This window comes from Acanthaster planci, linkage group LG01 (assembly GCF_054643075.1).
Source record: "Acanthaster planci isolate LZ-2023a linkage group LG01, COTS_SCS, whole genome shotgun sequence".
Taxonomy (NCBI): Eukaryota; Metazoa; Echinodermata; class Asteroidea; order Valvatida; family Acanthasteridae; genus Acanthaster; species Acanthaster planci.
This window is the reverse complement of record NC_141777.1, coordinates 24,674,572-24,696,086: the sequence shown is the minus strand read 5'-3', so window position 1 is coordinate 24,696,086 and position 21,515 is coordinate 24,674,572. Positions and strand designations below refer to the sequence as shown.

The 21,515-nt window shown below is 40.9% G+C and overlaps 2 protein-coding genes across 4 annotated transcripts; both read left to right on the top strand.

The window, feature by feature from the left end:
* Positions 1–225: 225 nt before the first annotated feature.
* On the top strand, positions 226–6,696 carry LOC110986874 (uncharacterized). 2 transcript variants are annotated; one of them, XM_022249146.2, is made up of 5 exons: positions 226–616; positions 1,291–2,272; positions 2,962–3,082; positions 3,512–3,554; positions 4,089–6,696. In XM_022249146.2, exons 1-5 carry the CDS (start codon positions 509–511, stop codon positions 4,164–4,166), a joined length of 1,332 nt encoding a protein of 443 aa, XP_022104838.2. In that variant the 5' UTR covers positions 226–508; the 3' UTR covers positions 4,167–6,696. The 2 variants fall into 2 exon arrangements, with proteins under 2 accessions (XP_022104838.2, XP_022104837.2); XM_022249145.2 differs by having other exon boundaries at positions 229–616; positions 5,892–6,696.
* A 774-nt stretch (positions 6,697–7,470) lies between these two features.
* Positions 7,471–21,474, top strand: mtif2 (mitochondrial translational initiation factor 2). 2 transcript variants are annotated; one of them, XM_022249128.2, is made up of 15 exons: positions 7,471–7,732; positions 9,763–10,216; positions 10,990–11,049; positions 11,567–11,675; positions 12,090–12,250; positions 13,819–13,995; positions 15,487–15,536; positions 15,876–15,965; positions 16,523–16,647; positions 17,099–17,303; positions 18,041–18,281; positions 18,494–18,634; positions 18,964–19,128; positions 19,502–19,642; positions 20,337–21,474. In XM_022249128.2, exons 2-15 carry the CDS (start codon positions 9,775–9,777, stop codon positions 20,504–20,506), a joined length of 2,277 nt encoding a protein of 758 aa, XP_022104820.2. In that variant the 5' UTR covers positions 7,471–7,732; positions 9,763–9,774; the 3' UTR covers positions 20,507–21,474. The 2 variants fall into 2 exon arrangements, with proteins under 2 accessions (XP_022104820.2, XP_086995996.1); XM_087139870.1 differs by having other exon boundaries at positions 7,667–7,783.
* Positions 21,475–21,515: the final 41 nt, after the last annotated feature.

Here is a 21,515-nt window from a genome sequence, read left to right as displayed (position 1 = left end):
TGTGTTATAATTGCCTAGACTTTTCTACCATGCATAAACTGTTGATCTCTTTCACCTTTTTTATCTCAAGAAAATAAACGTGCGCAAATAGGATAATGACTTACAATTGCAATATTTGGGAAACTTCTGGAAGTTGGCATTCAGAAATCTTGCGAGATGTGTTAACTTGGCTTTTGGTTTAGTCTGTATACACTGCATTATCTCTTTAGAGTTGTATCTATTAGGGATTATAATGTTACAATACGCCCACGTCACTGACTGTGCACACGTCATGGTGTACGTGGAAACTTCGCCACAGGAAAATTAAACTCCCAACGGATCATCTCGCTCGGGGCAGGGAGTAATACGACTCATATCATGCTAAAGAAGACCATTCGGTTGACGACGGACTGATGGAGCTGCATTGCCACTAGTACAGTAATACAACTAACACCAGCAGACGTCGCCTCAACTAACATTTGAAACAAAAGCTTCTACGGCAGGGGCAGAAAAAGCGCCCTTGGCATTGATGTGTCCTACTGTTTTGAATGTACTCAAAGATAAGGTTGGCATGTTCAAGACCATGAACTTCGTATACCTCTTTGTGTTGTTTTTGCTGATTGCATTCAGTTGTAAGGTGGGTAACCTTCGTTTTTTCTTTCTTTTTAGTACAAGGTATCATAAATTGTACACCGACTAAATTTTGCTACACAAGTGGTAGATCAGTGTAGAAAAAGACCAAAGGAAAGGACAAACGGGCATACTTATCTTACTTTCTCGGTATATACACACTACTTAGGCCCTAGGCGCTTTGGTAAACTTTATGTATTTTTGTATTAATCTGATCACTTAGGACTAAGTTTAATTTTGCTTAGTTGGCATTTCTGGTAACTCTTGACCAGAAATGTTGTATTCTACATTGTATTCTTATTTCTCCAGGCTGTATTTGTAGTCAGGTATTAATCCCAAGTTTACCTTGATTTGATTTGTTTGCCTTTCCACATACGATAAAATAATAATAAAATGCATTTTGATTTCAATAAAACTATACATAAAATTAAGATATCAGGACTTTGGCTACATACCAGTATTACAACGCAAAAACATTTGTGGAAAGAGCAGGGATGACGCAAAAAAGTTGTAAAAACTTATTTCCATTGCGGTCCCAAATATTATCTATCGTTTAAAAAAAAGAATATAAAAAGCTTAATAAGGTTATGTGAATTCCATAAAAGGGGAAGTGATTCCTATAAATAAAAATGTACAAGTATGCTGTGCTGCTCGTTGCTTTTTGCACTTGATCTAATGCAGGTTCTCGGTTCGACGAATAGTAGTGATGCCATTTTGTTAGGGCCAACAACAATACCGCCCATGAAGATCCACTCAACGATGTCGCGAGAGCCAACCACGACGATCAAGCCAACGACAAAAGTTGTGCGTACAACATCAACTGAACCCATCACAACACAATCTTTTAAAACAACAACTCAACCCATTACTTCTGATTTCAAGACAGCTATGGTGGCCACGCTTACAACACAACCAAAACCAACTGAAATAACACAGTTTCAGTCCAATACAACACAGACCCAGCCTGTCACAACTTCTGTCACTCAGCCCAATGCAACACGGACCCAGCCTGTCACAACCTCTGTCACTCAGCCCAATGCAACACGGACCCACCCTGCCACGACTTCTGTCACAACGCAGACCACAAAGCCGGCCCAGCTATCAACAACTGCAAATTCTGTCAAAACAGCCAATCGCGGCATAACACAGCTGCAACAGACTGCAGCGTCAACTCACTCCTCTACTGCAGCCGCCAAGACTGTCACAAATCAAATAGCAAGCTTGCCCCAGCCTGCAGCTCGGTCGACAACACTATCCCAGCTTTTAACAACATTTACACAACCTCTCACAACAGCAAAGCTTACCACAAAAGAATTGGAACAAACCACGTTGGCTCGGCCTACTATTACACCAGCTCGGCCTGACGTAACTCCAACCAAATCTATCACAGCATTGGTCCCGCCTGTAATGCATACCCAAGTGATTACAATGCAGACGAAGGCCGAGCCAGTCACAATAAAGACCATATCGGCTGTCCAGTCTATTACATCGCTCTCCACCAAGTCTCACACTACGCAGGCCCGGTCGGTAACAACACCATCCCAGCTTGGCACAACGGCATCCAGGGCCTCTAAGAAACAGACCTCTACAACCCAAATTTCCACAACCGAGTATGATGAGAGCGATACTTCTACCACAGTTACCGGGGGAGAGATTGCAGGCAGTAAGTTGTGTAGCTCCTAATTAATACCCGTTGCTGAGTTTTGTCGGTTTTTTTGCCGTAGAAACCCGCAATGTGACTGTAGTTTTTACAGTAAAGCAATGTTAACTTTAATGGAACGAACTTTTTGTCCATAATTATATTTAAATCATGGAATTTATAACACCAACTAAACTAATCGTCAGCTGTCTTTTACTTAACGCTTGTGATAATTAATTATTTATGTATTATTTTGGTAATTCTCTGTGTCCTGATATTGGGAGGAAATCGACAATGTGTCGATTGTTCCCGATCCCCAATTTTTGAATTTTGGATTTGTTAATTTTGTCCCAACCAAACCAAACCAAATCAACCAAACTAATCGGCCCAAAAGCCCAATATTACAGAGAAAGATACAGATTGTTGATGGAATGAATGTGCCTATTACTTATGAGCAGCAAAGTGCTCTAATGACGTGAATTAGGACCATAGAAGCGTCGGTGCATTTTTTAATCAATCACTTTGTAAAAGAAGAAAATCCTGAAATGTCTTTTTCAAAATAACATTGACATTTATTTACAGTTCTTCATCGAAGTATAACAAAGGACGTGTCCTTAATTTACCTGTTTTCCTAAAGAAATTAGAGGCCTGTGCCAATTGTATTACTTTTCAATAAAGTGTTTATTTTTACATTTTCCTCCAACCTATTACAGATTCATCTTCGGAGGCGACAGACGGTATTAAGACTATCACTTTGGCACTAGTCGTGCCAGCACTCAGCCTTATACTGATTATGGTTGTTACTGCGCTGTGCTTGGCCAGGCTGTTCCAACTGTAAGAAAGTGATTAGAGTCGTTTTGTTTCTTTAGAAGTGTCGTTTAGCCATGGTTCTCATTGGGGGATGAGTGGGTGCCTCTGTTCTTAAGAAAAATTGGCTGTGCACGAAAAGTTTGATTAGTGAGAAGGCTTTGAATGGGCCAACTGGACGTGTTAGAAGAGGTTGGGCTTGTTGAATTTATAAAGAAGGAAGTCGGAGTTCGTAACTGTTTGCAGGATTTGCAGTTTGGGATCTGTTAGAGTACTGGTTGGTTTGACACGGGCATTATTTTGTATTTTCTTTTCACAAGTTCCTAATATCACTTTGAAATATATGTTTTATTTTAATGAATTAAAAATCAGTTTAAAACTGATCTGTCTGAGACCAAATGCACTGTTTGAAACATGTATCACAATAGTCTATGCATTTGTTTGCTTTTGTCGTAGGCAACCTCTGCGTTCAGTCTGCCGTGGGTGTTTTCAAACAAGCGTAAGTACACTTGCGCAATTGTTACAGTTTGCGCCATGTTGAAATCTAAATTCTTAGTATCCGGTAATAAGATGTATACCACTTTTTAAAACAAACATTTGTGGAACATCCATGTAGGAAGAACAAGCTGTGGACTGTACTTACGTACATTAAGGAATAGAATCAGTTTGCAAGAACTATATTCAAACACAGAAAACAAAATCCCAGACTTTTCAAGGTATTATTCCGTGTCACATTACTCACAGCGCACCAAATGTCACAGTTTTATTTCTATATTTTATATTTTTAACATGAAATTAGGAAGTCGCATCAAAATTATAATTCCAACTGTCTCATTCAAATTTGAATGCAAAGTTGAACGAGTGTTACTAGAAATATCCAGAGTGTCAGTTTCTTTGCAATTTCGAATAACTTTCGAATAAATTCAGGACCCAAAGGTGTGACATTTGTGTGTCACTTTCACATCTGCCCCGTGTAATTTTGCGTGGAAATATCACTGGAATTAATTTCAAACTGTTTCTATTTGTTTGACAGGTAATTTGCATTAACTCGTCACTCTTGGAAACTAGAGAATGTCTTCTCAACCAGTACAAAATCATATGTCAGCTGTGACAGGAATATGGAAAAAATTGGACCCCTAATTAACAGAGTGACCTTTTGCAAAGTGGAAATTAATTGCAACACGATGGGAAAAGTGCTACAATATGCAATGATGTTCACGTCACAGTTATTCCTTGGGGGATCATGTGACACAGCGTTAAAATAATTGTATTAACGTTATCACCGGGTTGCTGGGCCACTAGAAATTATTTTTAATCTCATGGAGTGCTTACAACTATATTGTACCCAGGCGTTCAAATCATTCGGGATTTTTAATACTTTTAATGGTTTTCAGGTTTTCGGTTTGGGTATTATGTATCCAACGTTTATATATATATTTCGTAGAAATTTTCACAGACAGCATCACTCACTCATTATAAGTTGATTTATTACATGCACATTCGACGCTTCAAAAATCGCTTTCTCACATTAAAAGTTTACCCCTCTGTACCTTAATATTTCTTTTATGAATAATAATCGATCTAATAATAATTGACCCATTTTCAAAGTTGCATCTTCCCCCATCTCATTCTTGTCAAAGGAAATATGTCTCTTTTTTATAGTTCTAACGTCATTATATTTGTTTGGTACCGGTATATGCCCTTGATAGACTCATTTATGACACTCGAAACAAAAATGAAAATCTTGTGGGGGTTATCTCCTTTGAAAGAAATCTAGACATAAAATATGTTGCAATTAGATTTGACTGCATTTTTCATATCAAACTTAGAGTGGTATGTCAAAGTTATTGCACAACCCCATTCTACCATTGAAAGAACACAACCTAAAACACATGTCTGTATTAGTCTTTGAATTTGGTATGGATCAGTAACTTCAGCACTTCTAATTTCCGAATTCATTATTCCGAGAAAAAAAGGGTGCTTCAGTTGCCAAACCCAAGAATTGAAAACAGTGGGCAAATGACACGTCGTATCGGCTCCGTGCCTTCCGAGCAATGACCAAGGAGATCGAGAACGGGACGCTCCAGTTCGTGACTGTCATGCACGCACACGGGGCTCTCACTGGAGGCCTGGAGGAGAAAAAAACGGGACACTCGCGTTGCTTCTCATTAACTTCCGGTTCCATGCCGGTACTACCTTAGCCTTTCGTCAAGGCCTTCGCGGCTGTGTTTGTGTAACTGTAAAGCGGCTGGATGGGAGACCACATGCACGAGTGGCGCCACTTGCCTGCTCTCGTGTCCAGTCGCTTTGCAGGTACACACACACACACCCATCCTTACACAGCTATACTTGTGGGGTATTTCCTTTGTTCTCGTGTACAAAACTCCCACACAACACGCAAAAAATTTCAACTCACTCCAATTTAAACAAAATTCCCCTTCCTTGGTTGAAATTTCGACCGTATGTCCCTTATTTAAAACACTTCAATTTGCGACGGATTTTTACCCATCTTTTACCCGTTTTTGAGTTATTTCCCAATACCAATTTCGTGAAATTCTTGTGGGGTATCAATTTTGGTACCCCACATGCCAACTTTAAAAACTGGCCTTGTGGGGTACTTCCCATTGTTCCGGTACCCCACAAGGCCCCATCTTCAAGCGCGCACACACACACGAAGGCCTTGACGAAAGGCTAGTACTAGCTCTGTGTGCCTGCGGTGGGTGTGGTTTAAACTAAGGCGACGTCACACTTACAGATCGGATAAAGGATAATACGCTACAAACCCCAAAATATGAGCAGAGTCATAGTTTTTCTTTTATTATTATTATTATTCCAGCGTTCGAGAGACCTGAGGTTTTCCGACATTCCTATTGATGACAGCCCTTCATACCCTTTTAAGCTGCGTAGATTTTTGCTAGTAGACGAACAACCGACGCAAGAAACCGATGGTCTGGCTTTGTCAAATTGAGATCAGTGGCGGAGGATGATGAGGACTAGCTGTCGGCACACTGAAATGAATATCACTCAAAATGATTCAATAATGATAACGCAAGAGGAGGACACAAAGATCTATCCCTTCCTGTTGAGAAAATGATGAGGCCAACGATGTTTAACATGTATTTCTAAGAAAAATGTGCTTGACCAGGATGAAAAACATTCCACGCAGCTACACGCACTGGGTGGACCAGGATTGTATAGCAGTGCTTTTTCCTTCTAGACAAAATAATTGAGGGACATAAATTACCCCAGTTACGTAACTAGGAACCTTCATATCTTATTGAGAATTTTCTCACATCGCCAGAAAAATAGGTCCCCGGTGTGGAATAAATGGGCCACCAAGCAAACAGACTTAAATGACCAATTTGCTCAGTATAAGTGATGGTGTTGAAGCAGATTTTCTATATTTTTCAGCTCAAATTGACATAAAATTTTAATATCTTGCTCTTGATACTTCTTAATTTTCATATCTGCAGATGTTTCAGCTTAAAATTGACTTAAAATATTTTATAATGAATGTATTTTCACATTCGTGTTTGTGTAATATAAATCAGCGCTCTTATGGAAAGTAGTTGAATCTGATAAGACCGCTCTGTATCATAAAACGAATAAACAAATAAATTCAGCTGCGTTTAGAGATTGAAGTTGAGAAACCTTTATTTTATTTTTAGTTTATTTTCAAAAAGGTCACAACTGTGAATAGAGAAATCGTTTTGATGAAATGGCTGGTCTAGTTTGAAAAGTACTCTCGCGTTACTGTGGCTAACAAGCATGATGGGTTTGTAACAAGGACATTATTTCTGAAAGCTCGGCTTTACTCAGTGATGCACCCAAGATTTGTCGGGGGGGGGTGCGGGGAGTGGGCCTCGGATTTGAATTTACCCCCCCCCTTCCCCACAGGTCATGATGATGATGTGTAAGACTCCACCCCGCCCTCGATTTACGCCACAGAGGACCGGCTTGTACGACCATATCAGGACTACTAGTTGTTTAATGTAGGTGAATTAGTACCTTCGTTCTTCAGGAAGTAATAAAAAAGACTTATGAAAAATGGACAACCTCGGGGTCGGAACGCCCCCCCCACCCCCGCTCCCCGGGCGGCGCCACCGACTTGGCAATTAATGGTTGGCGGAGACTCCAAACTATATCTAGCATTTGAGGACTCAGATTTAATGTTCGCCGACCCATGCCCCCCCCAACAAAATAACACAAATAATAATGATATATAAGGAATAGGCTTTCGTGATGAAATAGTTGGCGCCAATTAAAATCGTTATCAAGACAGCTGTAACTCGGAGACTTTGCGAATGGTCAATGAACGAAGCCGAAGTCCCAACGTCATGCGTTTTTATCGAATACGCACACCACTACACCCAATGCCATACGTACATTGTACTTGGCAAAAGCCTGCAGTGTTGGACATTTTCACGCAAATTCTGCTTGCTAATATGAAGTTTTAACTCAATAATAAGTGTACTCCATACCAAAAACCAGCTACTGGAGTATTTCTATTTAATTTGAACACTGTAAGACCGGGCTACAGTGAGGGTCGTTATTGGGAGACAAAGCTGAAATGGGACGAAGCCGGGTATTGGAAAACAGCCACTACTCAAACAAATATGGCGGCCTCCTTAGACGTGATGATGCGTACCGATACTGCACTTGCTGTAACAGTGTAACGTAAGTGCAACTGCAACTTCAGTGCAAGAAAACTGTTGCCGGGAACTAAAGGTTTCTATGTATTTACCAGTAACTAAAGTTAGGCTAGTAGTAGTTGGTCATGTTAGTAAGGTTTTTATGTGTTTTCTTCCATCACCACTGACTGAGGTCCTTTGCCATGATGATGTAACAATGTATGAACTATGATGTAGGCCTAGGCCTATGATGATAACCAACATCATATGAACATGACTAACGTGTAGGCCTAATAAATTCTAGCGTTAGGCCCACAACATTGACATAATTGATTCATGATTGAATGTTTAATTAACGTCCTAATCAACTAGTAATGGAAAATACCCTCAGAACAGTCTGTTGTTGGATCTGCAGACTGGCATGACTGGGCTGGCCTGGGGGTAGAGCCTAAATGGAAAAAGTTCCATACCACCTGCCATGCCTGCATATAGGCGAAAATGAGGGACATTGGGACCTACTTGGCACCTTGTGCACGAACCCTATGGCTATGACAATATTTTAGGCCTAGGCTAGTATGAGACTGGTCTGTTGAATGCTTCAACATGACATTCTAGAACATGTTATTACCTTACCTCCATGCTTTCTAACATGTTCTGAAGGTTAATAATAAACCTGTGGTTCTATAGTAGCCAGGTTTCTAATTTCACCACTTACTGTAAAAACCAATTAGACTTGACAATAGGTGGCAAAGTAAGGACCATGGGGACCTGGCGACTATAAGGTCATAAACTTTAAACCTGTTAACAGGGCCTTTCATATACTTTTCCATCGATACTGGGCCCTGATTACTGATACAGGAAACAGGGGCAACTTTTGTCACTTGACCTCCCTACATGTAGGTTTTATGAGCTCATTTCTCCAGAATGCTTACTTCTTACCTATATGTATCAGACTACAAATAAGTTGCTGTTTCAGGGAATTGGCAAGAGGTTGCATGCTGCCACCCCTATTATTAATTATTTCTGGTAATGACACCAAGGATTCCTCAACAAATGCCCCAGGTATTGTAGCTCACAAGGCTAAAGAAACCTGTTGAGAGGAGAGAATGAGAAGCAGTTACAGATTTTAGAGGTGGGAGGAAAACCCCAGAGGAATATTCTTGGTAAAACCCACGGAATCAGGGGAGGGACTGAAAACCCAATCCACATGTGGGAGGAGCTGGGATTTGAACTTAAACTGCAGAGTTGGAAGCGAAAGAACCCCAGGACACCAACCTGACTCTACCAGAAGGATTAGTGGGACTTACAACAATGTAACAGTTCAATATACATGTACATGTATGTTAATAATGGCAAACATACTGTAGGCCAACTGGACATATGAATGTATGCATGTGTGTTGGATATGTACATGAACAGTAGGGTTTACATGGTTTAAGCCTGGTGTGGTCAGTGTATTCACTGAATCATCGCGTCTTGAGCATGTGCACCTGTTATTGGAATTGCCGATCTTCAGGTGAAACTAAGTAGGCTCTCCTGCTCAAACGCACAGCCGCAGCCACAGCTAGTCTAGCCTACAGCCACAGGTTAGCCTAAAATCCCAGACCAGCTGAGGGCTCTGCAGAAGGATGAGCAAAAATGTCTGGCCGACCTTGGATTTTGAAAGAAGTCCATAAATATTGTATGCAGTTCAGGCTAAACAATACATTAAAGTTACACTTTCTCGTAATTTCCTGTTGAGGTCTCCTTTCCATTGTGCTCATTTGACTCTGAAATTTACAACAATAAATTACAGCTAGCTCCATTTCTTGTAAAATTCAGAGTCAGATGAGCACAGTGGAAAGGAGAACTTTAACAAGTTCCATCTATTAGGAGGGTTTTTACAAGGACAGAGGTTTTACTCAGTTTAGTACATGGAGGACTCAAGTTGAAAAAATTTGGTTTACTGGTTGGTTTTTTGGACTCCCAAAAAGTGAGATGGTTCAATATGGAATTATTTGTGTTGTACGCTAAAGTTTGTACAAATGACTGAATTATTTTCAGGCTTATTGTGAAATTGCTTTTCATTTTTGGCAGGTTATGTGATGCATGATTATAAAAATGGAGGCAGTGATGCAGAACCGGCCTCTGCTTTTAATGAAGCAAGCCGCAATTTGTGCGCTCTGGTCAAGGACTTCATTTTCAGCCCCCACACTGTGCGTACGATCACAGCGACTCATCGGATGCTGTCTCCCATCGCAAATGCCCCAGAGACATTTTGCTCGTGCAGAGAAATATTGTCGGTCGAATCTTCGCTATTGTCATGATAGAAACCTGATTCCCCTTGCCAGCTCTGACTGGCAGAGTGTGACCAGTTGTATCCAGGGTGAACCAGTTCGAAGGTACTCTAGGGAAACGTCCCAGAGAAAGCTTGAACGCAAGCTGGAAAAACTAGAAAGACGCAAGAAGGAGAAGAAAGAGAAGAAAGTGATTGAAATCCATGAGAAAATGAGCATTCTGGAGCTTTCCATTGCATTGGATATGGACTTAGGTGAGGGGAATCAAAGCACTCACAGTTCTGTTTGTTATTGAATAGTTCTCTTATTAGCTCTGCATGTAGTTCTCCTCCCTTAAGATTCCTCCAAATCTACTACGAGTTTTTGGAGGATTTTGCTAGATTGATGATACTCTTGAAATTTTAAGGAAAACTGCATGTACAGTAATGTACTGCTAGGTTCAATCATGGTGAATATCATTTGCCTTTATTGGCAAAAATACCAAAGAAGTTCATTGAAATTTGTAACAATTTCCCAAAAATGTGTTTCTTCCAATTCTCTCAAGTGTGAATTTTTTTTCAATATTCAACTTTTGAAAGATTCCTACTGACATGATCAAGATCATTCGATGGGTCTATGCTGCTTCATCCAGTATTTAATCTTGAAAGTGAAGTATGTTTGCATATCATGTCAAATTAATTCTAAAAAACTATTTTGTTCGTATTATTTTGATATTAAACCTAATTCGTAAGCTAATTTGTCAGTATTTGTCATGTACCGGTATGTCTAGGCCATGTGCAGTTATACATATGAATGTCATTTTGTAGTGCAACCACTGAGTTTGTTTGGACCACACAGACTGATAAAGATGTCATAAGACAATCAGCGGGCCTCAAAGAGGGCAATGTTGATTGGTTCATTCTTTTCAAAATATTTCCAGATAGGATACATATATATTTAAAATTCCTTTTTTTCCTTCCGCAGATTACATTTACTCAGTCGTGTAAAATTTACAGTTTGTTATAACTGTCTTTTTCATTCTTCACAGATGGTGTTTACGAATGTTTATTAATGAAAACAGATGTTGATGATCTAAAACCAACAACAGGTAATTAGACCATCACAAAATTCGTCAACCTTTTACCAGGGTTGATATCGGTCTTACAGAATGATGGCAATGCTTCCCCCAAAAAAGTCTCAGTGTTCAAGTTTGTTTCTATGTCCAGAAGAAAATGCGTGGTACATATCTGAAACAGTCAAATTCTCCAACAGATTTGTCAATTTCAAATATTATGTTCAGCTTTTGACTGCAGGTGTTTCTTTTTGCAAAAGTGACTCAAAAGATTTCCCAGCCATTGTTGGTCAAACCAAACCCTTTTCAAACCAAACGCGATTGGCACTATTTTTAACTGTAAGATATACATGTACTTGTATTTGGTAATATTTATGTTTGTTGTATGCTTTACCAATGTACTTTTCCTTATGACATTGATTTCTTACTTCATACTGTTAAATGATCTGTAATGTATTGCAGGGCCCCAATGGAAACCAGTATTTAACTGGGCATACCCTGGGTAAAGAAATGGAATAAAGATACGATGAGGTAAACTTTCATTTATTTGCAGTGCTGAAGTTGGAAACGATAAAAGAAGTGCTGAAATTGTTGGGAATGACATACCGCTTTGCCTCCTTGCACAAAGACGATGCCAAAGAGAACAAAGACACTGTAAGAAGGTGAGGATGCTTTGCTGGTTCTAAAGAATGGACGGATGTTATCTTAATTTCAGCTTTGGCATGACATTTCTCATCCCTTGTCAGTTTCTCCGTTCAGTTCCAAAGGCCTTATTATCTATCGCCTATAAGGAAGAAATTTACAGTGTATTAATTGCCAGGTGGTCCAAATGGCACCTTATAGTTCATTTGCCCAATCACTGGTACTGCACATACACTTTAAAAACCAAAGGTATTCTGTATTCTCTCTAAATCTCCATCAAAATGACCATTCCATTTCCTTTTGACTATTTGAGGATAGAGTAAAATACTTTCAAGACAGAATACTGATCAGAGTATTCAAGGATAAATAAAGGAGTAGTTTCTCTTCCTTTACAAACTTCAGACCACTTAACCATATTTTTATTTTATCATTAGACCGCCTCCTGATCCATCCCAGCTGAAGCCACGGCCTCCGGTCGTCACGGTTATGGGTCATGTGGATCATGGGAAGACCACTCTACTGGACTCCCTCCGCAAGACCTCCGTAGCCGCAGGGGAAGCAGGTGGCATCACCCAGCACATCGGTGCCTTTCTCGGTTAGTCCAAGTTTAAGGGGGGTCAGGTTGGCGTAGTGGCTCTTTCCTTGCTTTCCACCTCTGCGACCCGGGTTCAAATCCCACCCAGCTCAGCTTGTGGATTGGGTTTTCAGTCCCTGCCTGATTCCGTTTCCCTGGAATTTTCATCTGGGGTTTTCCCTCCCACCTCTGAAATTGAACATTTCTTCATTGTCATCTTAAATGTCACTTCACCCTGTAAATTGACACTAAATCTGCTGTTGGATGAACATCTATTAATAAATAAATAAACGAAGTTGTGGCCTAAATTCAACTTTAGCAGCTCGTTTCCCCAAGGAGAGAAAGCAAGAATTGGAGATACTTATGGAAATATCTCTTGCATTGCTTTTTTTTCTCTGTGGACGTGGACTGAGAAAAATGGCCGAATAGCACAAATCTATTCTCCCTTGCACCCAAATAATGCACAGTGTAGATGAATCGTTATATCTAGCAGTGAAACCGCATAATTCCTCAAACGTTTTCTTCTATTGGCATGTTCAAATGTACGTGCTCACATGTGCAATGTTTGAAACTCAGTATTACATGTATCTCAGTAAGACAGTGTCATATGTGCAGTACAAAGATAATCAGTAATACAGAACCATCGTATGAATGGGGATGTTATCTCACTGTGCTTGCCAGCTTGAAAAAATCTATCAAGAGAAGACAACGACGAAGTGTCCATCTTTAGGGAGTAACCCTAGACCAATATACCAATTCCCTTGGAATCAGGTTGAGACACAGAACCCATTCCACGGAGTGACCCAAGCAGGATTGGAACCTGGTTCACAGAGATTGAAGGCAAGAGCAGTACCACCCAAGTGCCAGCTTCAGATTTTGGAAACAAAATGGCTGTTTATGATGCGTAATATAGAGCATGCAGCTGTTGTATACAACTGTCTGTTTGCACTGGTGCATACACCTGCCAGTTTGTTTCCCAACAGTGGTGACACTCATGTCGCAACTCTCTCCATACAACCACCCTACCCCCTGCGCCTACCTGACTCCTTTTTTTAAAAATTGCACACGGTGCTAAAGTGTCTGTGTGCATAACACCCATGCCTTGCAATGTCATTGCAAATATTGCATCTTGTGTATAGAATCTAGAGGAAGAGATGGTAACGAGCATAGTCTATTTCATTATTAATACAACTGTGAAGTTTCAATTCATCCATCATGCTTCTTGAGTTCGTCGCCATGGTCATTTATATTTCATGCTCTCTTGTGCATTGGCCCACGTACATTTAGCACATATTCAGTAGGAATAGTTACATTTTTTGGCTGACCTCTCTCGTAGAAATTTGCAGTGCTCAAGAACAATGGATGTGACATTCTTAAAAGTGATGATCAAATCAAAATGAGATGTTACAGGAAATTTTCTTAAGGCTCAGCTGTCAGCATGAAAAAAAAGCATGGAAGATATTGGAGAAACTATGGGGACAGATTCCACCTCCCCCTGGGTCTTTTAGAGGTAAACAGGTTAGAAAGGGGAAAACTATTAGAACCTCCAGAGGAAACGTTTTACTTTTTTCTGCACTTGCTGCATACAGTTCCTCTTCCGACGGGTCAACAGATCACCTTTCTGGACACCCCAGGCCACGCGGCATTCTCATCCATGCGTGAGAGGGGGGCCAACGTGACTGACATTGTCATCTTAGTGGTTGCTGCCGATGACGGCGTCATGGACCAGACCAGGGAGTCCATCAAATACGCCCAGAATGCCGGAGGTTAGGGTTGAAACAAACTGAATCATGCCCCCGGGGTTCCCCCCAAAAAAGTAAAATCAAGATACACGTGGCAAAGGCGACCATTGCTGACCGTTCGTCTCTATTAGAATATACTACTTCTCTGGTTGATTAATTGCTCTCACTTGTGTTCTGTAAACTACATCAGTCTTACATTGTGTGGCCTGCTTTAGGACCAATCCTAAAGCGGAGTATTTTACAAACTCTTATTTTCAGTTTTTTACATTTTCCACCTTTTACTTTTGTTTCAGTGTGAGGTGGCCATTTTGGTCAAAAAGGCTGAGTTGATTGCTGGGAACTATGGGGAGGGCAACCTCGAATTTAAATAGACTTGGACACCATAAATGTTCTCTGTAAGATGTGGGCACACAGTTCTGCGATTTGGTGTCCTAAGTGATGCCTGTGTTCACCGAGTAGGAGTTTAAATTTGCATAATGAGCACAAAGGCCGAATTCTGAAAAGTAAAAAATACTCACAGATAAAGGTCGAGGCCAATTTTTGGGGATTTAAGATTTTAACCACTTCCGGCCAGGTGGAGTTTGCACATGCAGGACGCATTGCCGGGTGATTTTTCATGATTTTTCTGTTTTCAAAATTCTTCAAAAATTCATATCTTCATTTACTGGACACTTACGCCCACACGAATGACTGTCTGGTGGCTACTCTAATCTGACAGGCAACCTCCATTGACGCCTGAGTATTGCAGCCAGGCCTGCCGCCCAGTAAAGAGAGCCCTCATTGTGTGGTATTGCATAATTTCCTTTGTTCCCGAAATTGGCCCAGTGCGTTGCCGAATGGCAGTGGTGGCTTTGTAAATGTGGCCAGATTAGCGTGCAGTGGTATTGTATCGCTCATCGCTGGAGTGCTTTCGTCCACACTGATAATCAGCAGGTGCTGAATGCCACATATAGTGGTATACTGTTTTTAACAATGACGGATTACCTCCGCTAATGCCAACACTCTGTGCTGACAGCATATGAAAATTGATTAGCAATTCCCAGCAGCTCGGTCTTTTATTCCCGAATTTGGTCTTTTGTTACAAGGCCCAGTTCCTTTGTGCCAATTTTGAGCACCCTGGCTATGCATATACGGCCAACTTCTCTAGTACCAGGCTCGCTCCCTGACATGAACTTGGTGAAATATTTTGAATCAAAGACAAGACTTATGCCACCGGCCTGTGGTGTAAATGCCAATCGCATGTGGCACAAAAACCAGTAGGTGATCCACTGATAATATTCAGATAACTCAATATTATGCAGACTCCATAAAGACTAATGAAAGCCATGTTTGATTCAATATTTCGTTCTTTATTCAGAACATCTTCATTCCTGAAGATGTTCTGAATAAAGAACGAAATATTGAATCAAACATGGCTTTCATTAGTCTTTATGGAGTCTGCATAATATTGAGTTATGTGGCGCAAATTGTTTCAAAAGTCAAACATCGATAGCATGTCTTTTTGTTCCTCTGTAGTTCCTATCATTGTGGCTGTCAACAAGTGTGACAAGCCTGGAGCTGATCCCGTGAGTACAGAAAACATTTTTTTTTCAAACGCCACATCAACCGTTTTATTTTTCTCAGCCAAAAGGTGCATTTTGTCAATGTGGTAGCTTCCTCACTCCATTGAAATTTTAGGCAGACGCTGGCATACAGCATTTCCTTCCACGTCAACCTGGACCACAAGAATGTACAGATCAACAAATCTCAAACCATTATATTATAAGAGTACCTGTATTAATAAAGCCCACTCAAGACATTTGATTTGTGGAAATCTGCTTTATGCCTGGAATTGCAGTAAAGAATGTTCGCAAGAAATGAATTACATGGTTGGCATGAACTGTTCTTCCTCTGTTCTCTCTCAGGACTTTACCAAGCGAGATCTCTTAGGCCATGGCATTCAGTTGGAGGAGTTTGGCGGAGATGTGCAGGCTGTAGAGATATCAGCACTCAAGGTTGACCATATATTGATTTCACCACCCTAAAACCAACAAAAGTGGGAAATTTCAAGTGCCAGTTCTGGTTTGTTGAGCCTCATGTGTTGCCATGGCCACTTGAGTTTCAGTTTGTGTTTTCAGACTTACATACATCTTTTCCCAATTTTTTTCTGAATTTAGATATGGGAGATGATTCACTGTGGCTTTTTCCTTGATTTTTTACAAGACAGAAGTCACTTGTTACTCAATGAAAACCCACAATTGGCAGCTTGAGAAAGTTTTGTTATTTTACCAACTCACAGGAAGGGTTCATGAGCTCCACTTCAGCACAGAGATCAACTTTACTGAGTCAAAATCCCGTGTTGAATACCAGGTGTGCTGATATTTTGATCATTGTTCATACTACCGACAAAGTCACAATTTTCCCCATAAAACTTCAATGTGGGCGAACGAATTGCCAATTACCGACTTAGGTAATGTACCTGTTGTAAGAGGAAACTAGAGGGAAGTCTGTCTCCATGTGAAAGTTATGCTGGTTTTTACACATCATGAGAGATGTTGTTATCTTGTGGCAGGGAACCAACCTGAATGCCTTGAGTGAAAGCGTTGTGGTTTTGGCCGAGCTGATGGAATTAGGAGGAGATCCAAATGGGCTGGTGGAGGCTACGGTCATTGAGTCGCGGGTCGACAAAGGAAAGGGGTAGGCATTTCCAGGGTTTGCTAAAAAATGCAGATTTAAGCCCATTCAGGATGATAATGCTGGATCTGCAAGCAATATTCTGAGATAAAGTTTAGTAAAACAGTGGTTCGTCTCAGCTCATCAAACCTCCATCCAGTCAGTAATGGTTGGCCTAGCTCTTGGTCACACAAGGCTGATAATCCACATTGAAATATGCAGCAAAGAACTTGTATGATATAAGCCTGTGTCCTGATGACGTGCACTTGTCTACATGGAGCCAGTGAGGGGTCACTGTCTGCTGAGCACCATAGGAAGGTACAGGGTCTATTCCTGTGATCAGCTTGCTTGAAACTAAGGATCTTTAATTGTAACAATGTGCTGATAAAAAGGTTTATACGGACAACTGGCTAAAGTTGTCAATTTAGTTGTCCACTTGTGTCTCCTAATATTTTATCTCTCCTTCTCTCGTCAGTCCCATAGCCACAGCCATCATCCAGCGAGGCACACTGAAGAGAGGCTGCATTCTGGTCAGCGGGACGGCCCAGTGCAGAGTGCGCGCCATGTTTAACGAGAGGGGACAGCAGGTGCAGAAGGCGGAGCCAGGGATACCGGTGGAGGTGATTGGCTGGAAGAAGGTGCCCAGTGCTGGAGACCTGATACTAGAGGTGGAGTCGGAGGTATCAGCTGGGTTTTTGCATTCGGGGGGAAACAGCTTGCCGCTGGGCTCACTGGAGTTCTGGACTAAACATTTAATTGAGAAATGGGTGAACAAGTTTGCCAGTGCCTTTTCTAAAGAATTTTTTTTCAGAATTTTTTTATTGTTTTATTACCTTTCCTTCCATTGTCTTTTCACAAGTTATTTATGGCTACAAAATATAGTTTCATATTTTCATATGTATATTGCATATTGCATTATCTTCTTTCTGATAAAAGACCGGGCATAGCTAAAAAGGAAACGATCAGAAACAAAGTTATGTAAAGGAATTGGGCTGCTGTCAAGAGATTTCAGCTCTTAAACTGGCTTTAATATGAAAGATATCAAAATGCACGTTCTGTATACAAGAATGAAACAAAGCAAGGGTCCTAAATACATGGGTATAGTAAAAATGTTAAACAGTGGGAATGGCTTCAGTTAGTTTTCAATGTGAACTCAAAAGCGTGAAGTTGAAAGTGTGTAGATTAAAATGTGGCAAGAGTTGAAAATATTAAATTTAGATAAAATTACAGTACTTAAAATGGAATAAACTAAATTCTGTCTGTGTTATGTGTTAAAGAACCTTATCATTTACCACATTCAAAACTTACTTAAGTTTATGAATGAAGAATATCACAAAAAAAGCTGATTATTCCATGAATGTTTTCAGGTTAACCTGCAATTACTCTGTGCTAACTTTTTGGAGGAATCGTTTGACAGAAAAGGGCCAAGGAGGTTGTCAGGTGGCGAGAGGAGACAGCAAAGTCCAAGAAGCTAGAAGTAGAGTCCGTCATAATCAGGGGGAGGGCGGCCGAACACCAGCGGGCATATAAAGAGCGCAAGCAGGCCAACAGCCTGCTGCACTGGAAGGTGCTGCGGGCGCAGAGGGCAGCAGAGAGGTTGGCACGGCCTAAGGAGAACATCAAGAGCGATAACCCCGAGGTCAACCTGGTCATCAAAGGTCAGTTAGTCACAGGGAAAATAATGATCATAAACGTGAGATGCAGTACAGTGGGTAATCTTAAAAGGGCTGATCTCATGGCAAGTTGGAAAACCTTTTTTTCCTCATTGGGCGTGCATTGGAGAAGTACTTATTTGTGGATGATAGTCTGGAATGCTAATGACTACAATCACATTGGACTCTATTCACTGGAACTAAACCTTTGGTAACAGGTGATGTAGATGGCTCCGTGGAGGCCATCCTGGATGCCTTAGCAACATACGATAGCCAACAGCAATGCAAGCTGGAGGTGCTGAGCTACGGTGTAGGAATTATTTCAGACAAAGATGTGGAGCTGGCAGACACATTCTCAGGTGAGATTCGTTCTCCAGAAACTAAAATAACGAGGCAGAAAGGTTTCCCTTGCTGAACTCAAAAGTCAGATGGAGGAATATTTTTCAAGTGTGAGTGATGACATCTGAAGCTAAACTTTAAAGGGCGCAACTCGCTTATGAGTAGAGTTGTAACTCACACTCAGAAGACAGACTGGTATTTTATAAATTCTGTATCTTGCATCATGGTTCACACCCTGTGCGCCTTACCATGCTAAATTTCTTTGTCAGCAGTGCTTATGCACAAAACTCTGTTCAAGTGATTTTTCTGAAAACATTTCTCAAAGTTCTGTTTGGCATTTCCCTTGCAGGTATAGTGATAGGATTCAATGTCACAGCATCTCCAGAGGCTGAGGCCTTAGCCGGAGATAGAGGAGTCCCGATGAAGATGCACTCAGTGATCTATAGGATGCTAGATGACATCAAGGATGAACTCAGCAGCAAACTCCCACCCAAGGAGGAGCATGACATCCAAGGTATGTAGACTCATTCTGGCAACCAAGGTTTTATCGACTCATCGTTGTATGGCACGAAGGGCACTGTGACAGCCAAGCGACACAATCTAGACTGTCTACCTCAACAGTTTTGTGACATCTCAGACCCTTGCATTACATTTACACATGCATATTACTATTCACTGACTGTGCTGCCATTCTCTGCTTGACGCAACAGTAGAGATGTGCTGATTATGACATCATGAAAAAATCACAGATCTGAAGCCTACCTTAGTATTTCTGTGTTAAACTGAACATTTATTGAATTGAGCTGAAGTTTTTTTTCCCAAAGTGGTTTATTTGTATAATTATTTTTGTATTTGTTTTCACCTCGTCAAAAATTCTTGTTCATCAGGCGAAGCCACAGTAATCCAGAATTTCAACATCTCAGTCGGCAGGCGCAAGGTGGCTGTTGCAGGTTGCCGAGTAAACCAAGGTTCATTGCATGCAAACAAGATGTTTAAACTACTACGGAATGATGATGTAATACATCAAGGTAATACAAACATTTTTTTTGGTTCAAGCTTTGAAAAACAAGATCTGGAGGTTTGGTTCTTGGGCGGACCGGGCTTGGGCATGGCGGAGGTGCGTTTTCTGAGCTGGCATAGGACGGGGAAGATATGATACAGGGTGGGGTGTGAGATGGGATATGAGATAAGATGTAGGTTGGAATGGAATGGGTAGGGATGGGATTAGATGGGAAGAGAATGATGGGCCTGACTTAACTGAGCCAATTTTTGTTCAATATTCACCTTGGTAATTTTAACACAGAGAGACATATGATGCAAGATATGAGACGGAGATACCCCCCTGCTTTGTGTTGGTCATTGTTTCACTGGAAAATGAGGAATTCTTTTCAGACATCTAGAGGGGATGTGTTAGGTAACAATAGTCCAGAGTGTGTATAGCGATTGGACATGTTGGTGGGTACCCCTCGGTCTCATTTCTTGCTAGATATAATCCATGTATTTATTTTTTTTTTACTAAAATGACAATTTGGATAAGGATAAAGAACATGGTTTGAACAAGCATCCAAGATGTCATCCATAACCCAGAATCACAGTTAGTGCTTCAATCAGCAGCTGGTCCTTAGGGATGTGCAAAACAAATTGAACTGTGGACCTCTTAGTTCATTGTGAGGCAGAGAGATGTTTTCCCCACACATTGTCCGTATGCTGTCTTTATCACAGGTTCACTGGCATCTCTCAAGCATCTTAAAGATGATGTCAACACAGTTCAGAAGGGCATGGAGTGTGGTGTAAGGTTCCAGCAACAAGTTGAGTTCCACGCCGGTGATACAATCATCTGCTATGATATCAGACACGTACAACAAACCATCGACTGGCAGTTAGGGTTTTGAAGAAGGGGCGAGGGTTTAGGCCTCCTCCAATTTCCCCCCCCCCAAAATTTTAATGCCCGTTATTTCTGGCTACTCTGATAGAATTTGAGTTCCTGTGAATTAGATTTGAGATCCAGTCCATCGGAAGAATTTCTTGAGACCATGAGCCACTCACTGAGGTTAAACCGTGCTTGTAGTAAGTCATTACGTGTTCCATAATTTAGGGATCCTCACACGTATGACAGTCATTTGGCAAATCAAAAACATTATTGGAAAACTGTCTGAATTTGCCTCACGGTGAAACGCTTTGCACGACACAGTACACGAACCTGCTAGAACCCAACTTCACAGCACTGCATGATAGAGCATAAGTTGTCCTTACTATAACAGAAAATATTGCTGCTCTTTATGGTGCCATTTCTTGGTGTGGATATCGCAAGACGTAAGCATGCATGGATAGTTTGTTCTGTGGCATCACTTAAGTAACTGTTTTCCTTCGGAGTCAATCAATCATGATTTGCTAGTGCTTACTGGTAAATGGTCTCCCTGGAATAGACCCAGGCTTTGCTACACCTCAAAATCGGCTATTACGCAGTGCTATGAAATTGGACAGAGTTTGTATAATACATACTCCGGGCTTCTGTAACTGAGAAATGCCTCTCATTCACAGTCTACAGATGTTCACATAATGCATCCAGGAATGGTTACAGGTGTATTGTAGAATTATCAGTGCCATGCGTTGTTCACATATTGAAGCGCAATGAGCCAGGTTGGACTACGTTTCACCTGCTTGGCCATGCAGGAGATGGTGTCGTTGTGTAACTTCAGAACATTAATTTGGAACATTAATTTTTCAACCAGTGAACCTTTTCAACATTTTCTGAAGACAAGGTCAATGCGCTATCAGTGCAATGTTCATTTTAAGGAAATACGATTGGTTGTAGCATTTGTAATAACTCGAATTAAATTGAATATTATTTATAAAAACACGTCATTGAAATTTGTCATATTCATGGTTTTGTTTGCAGCA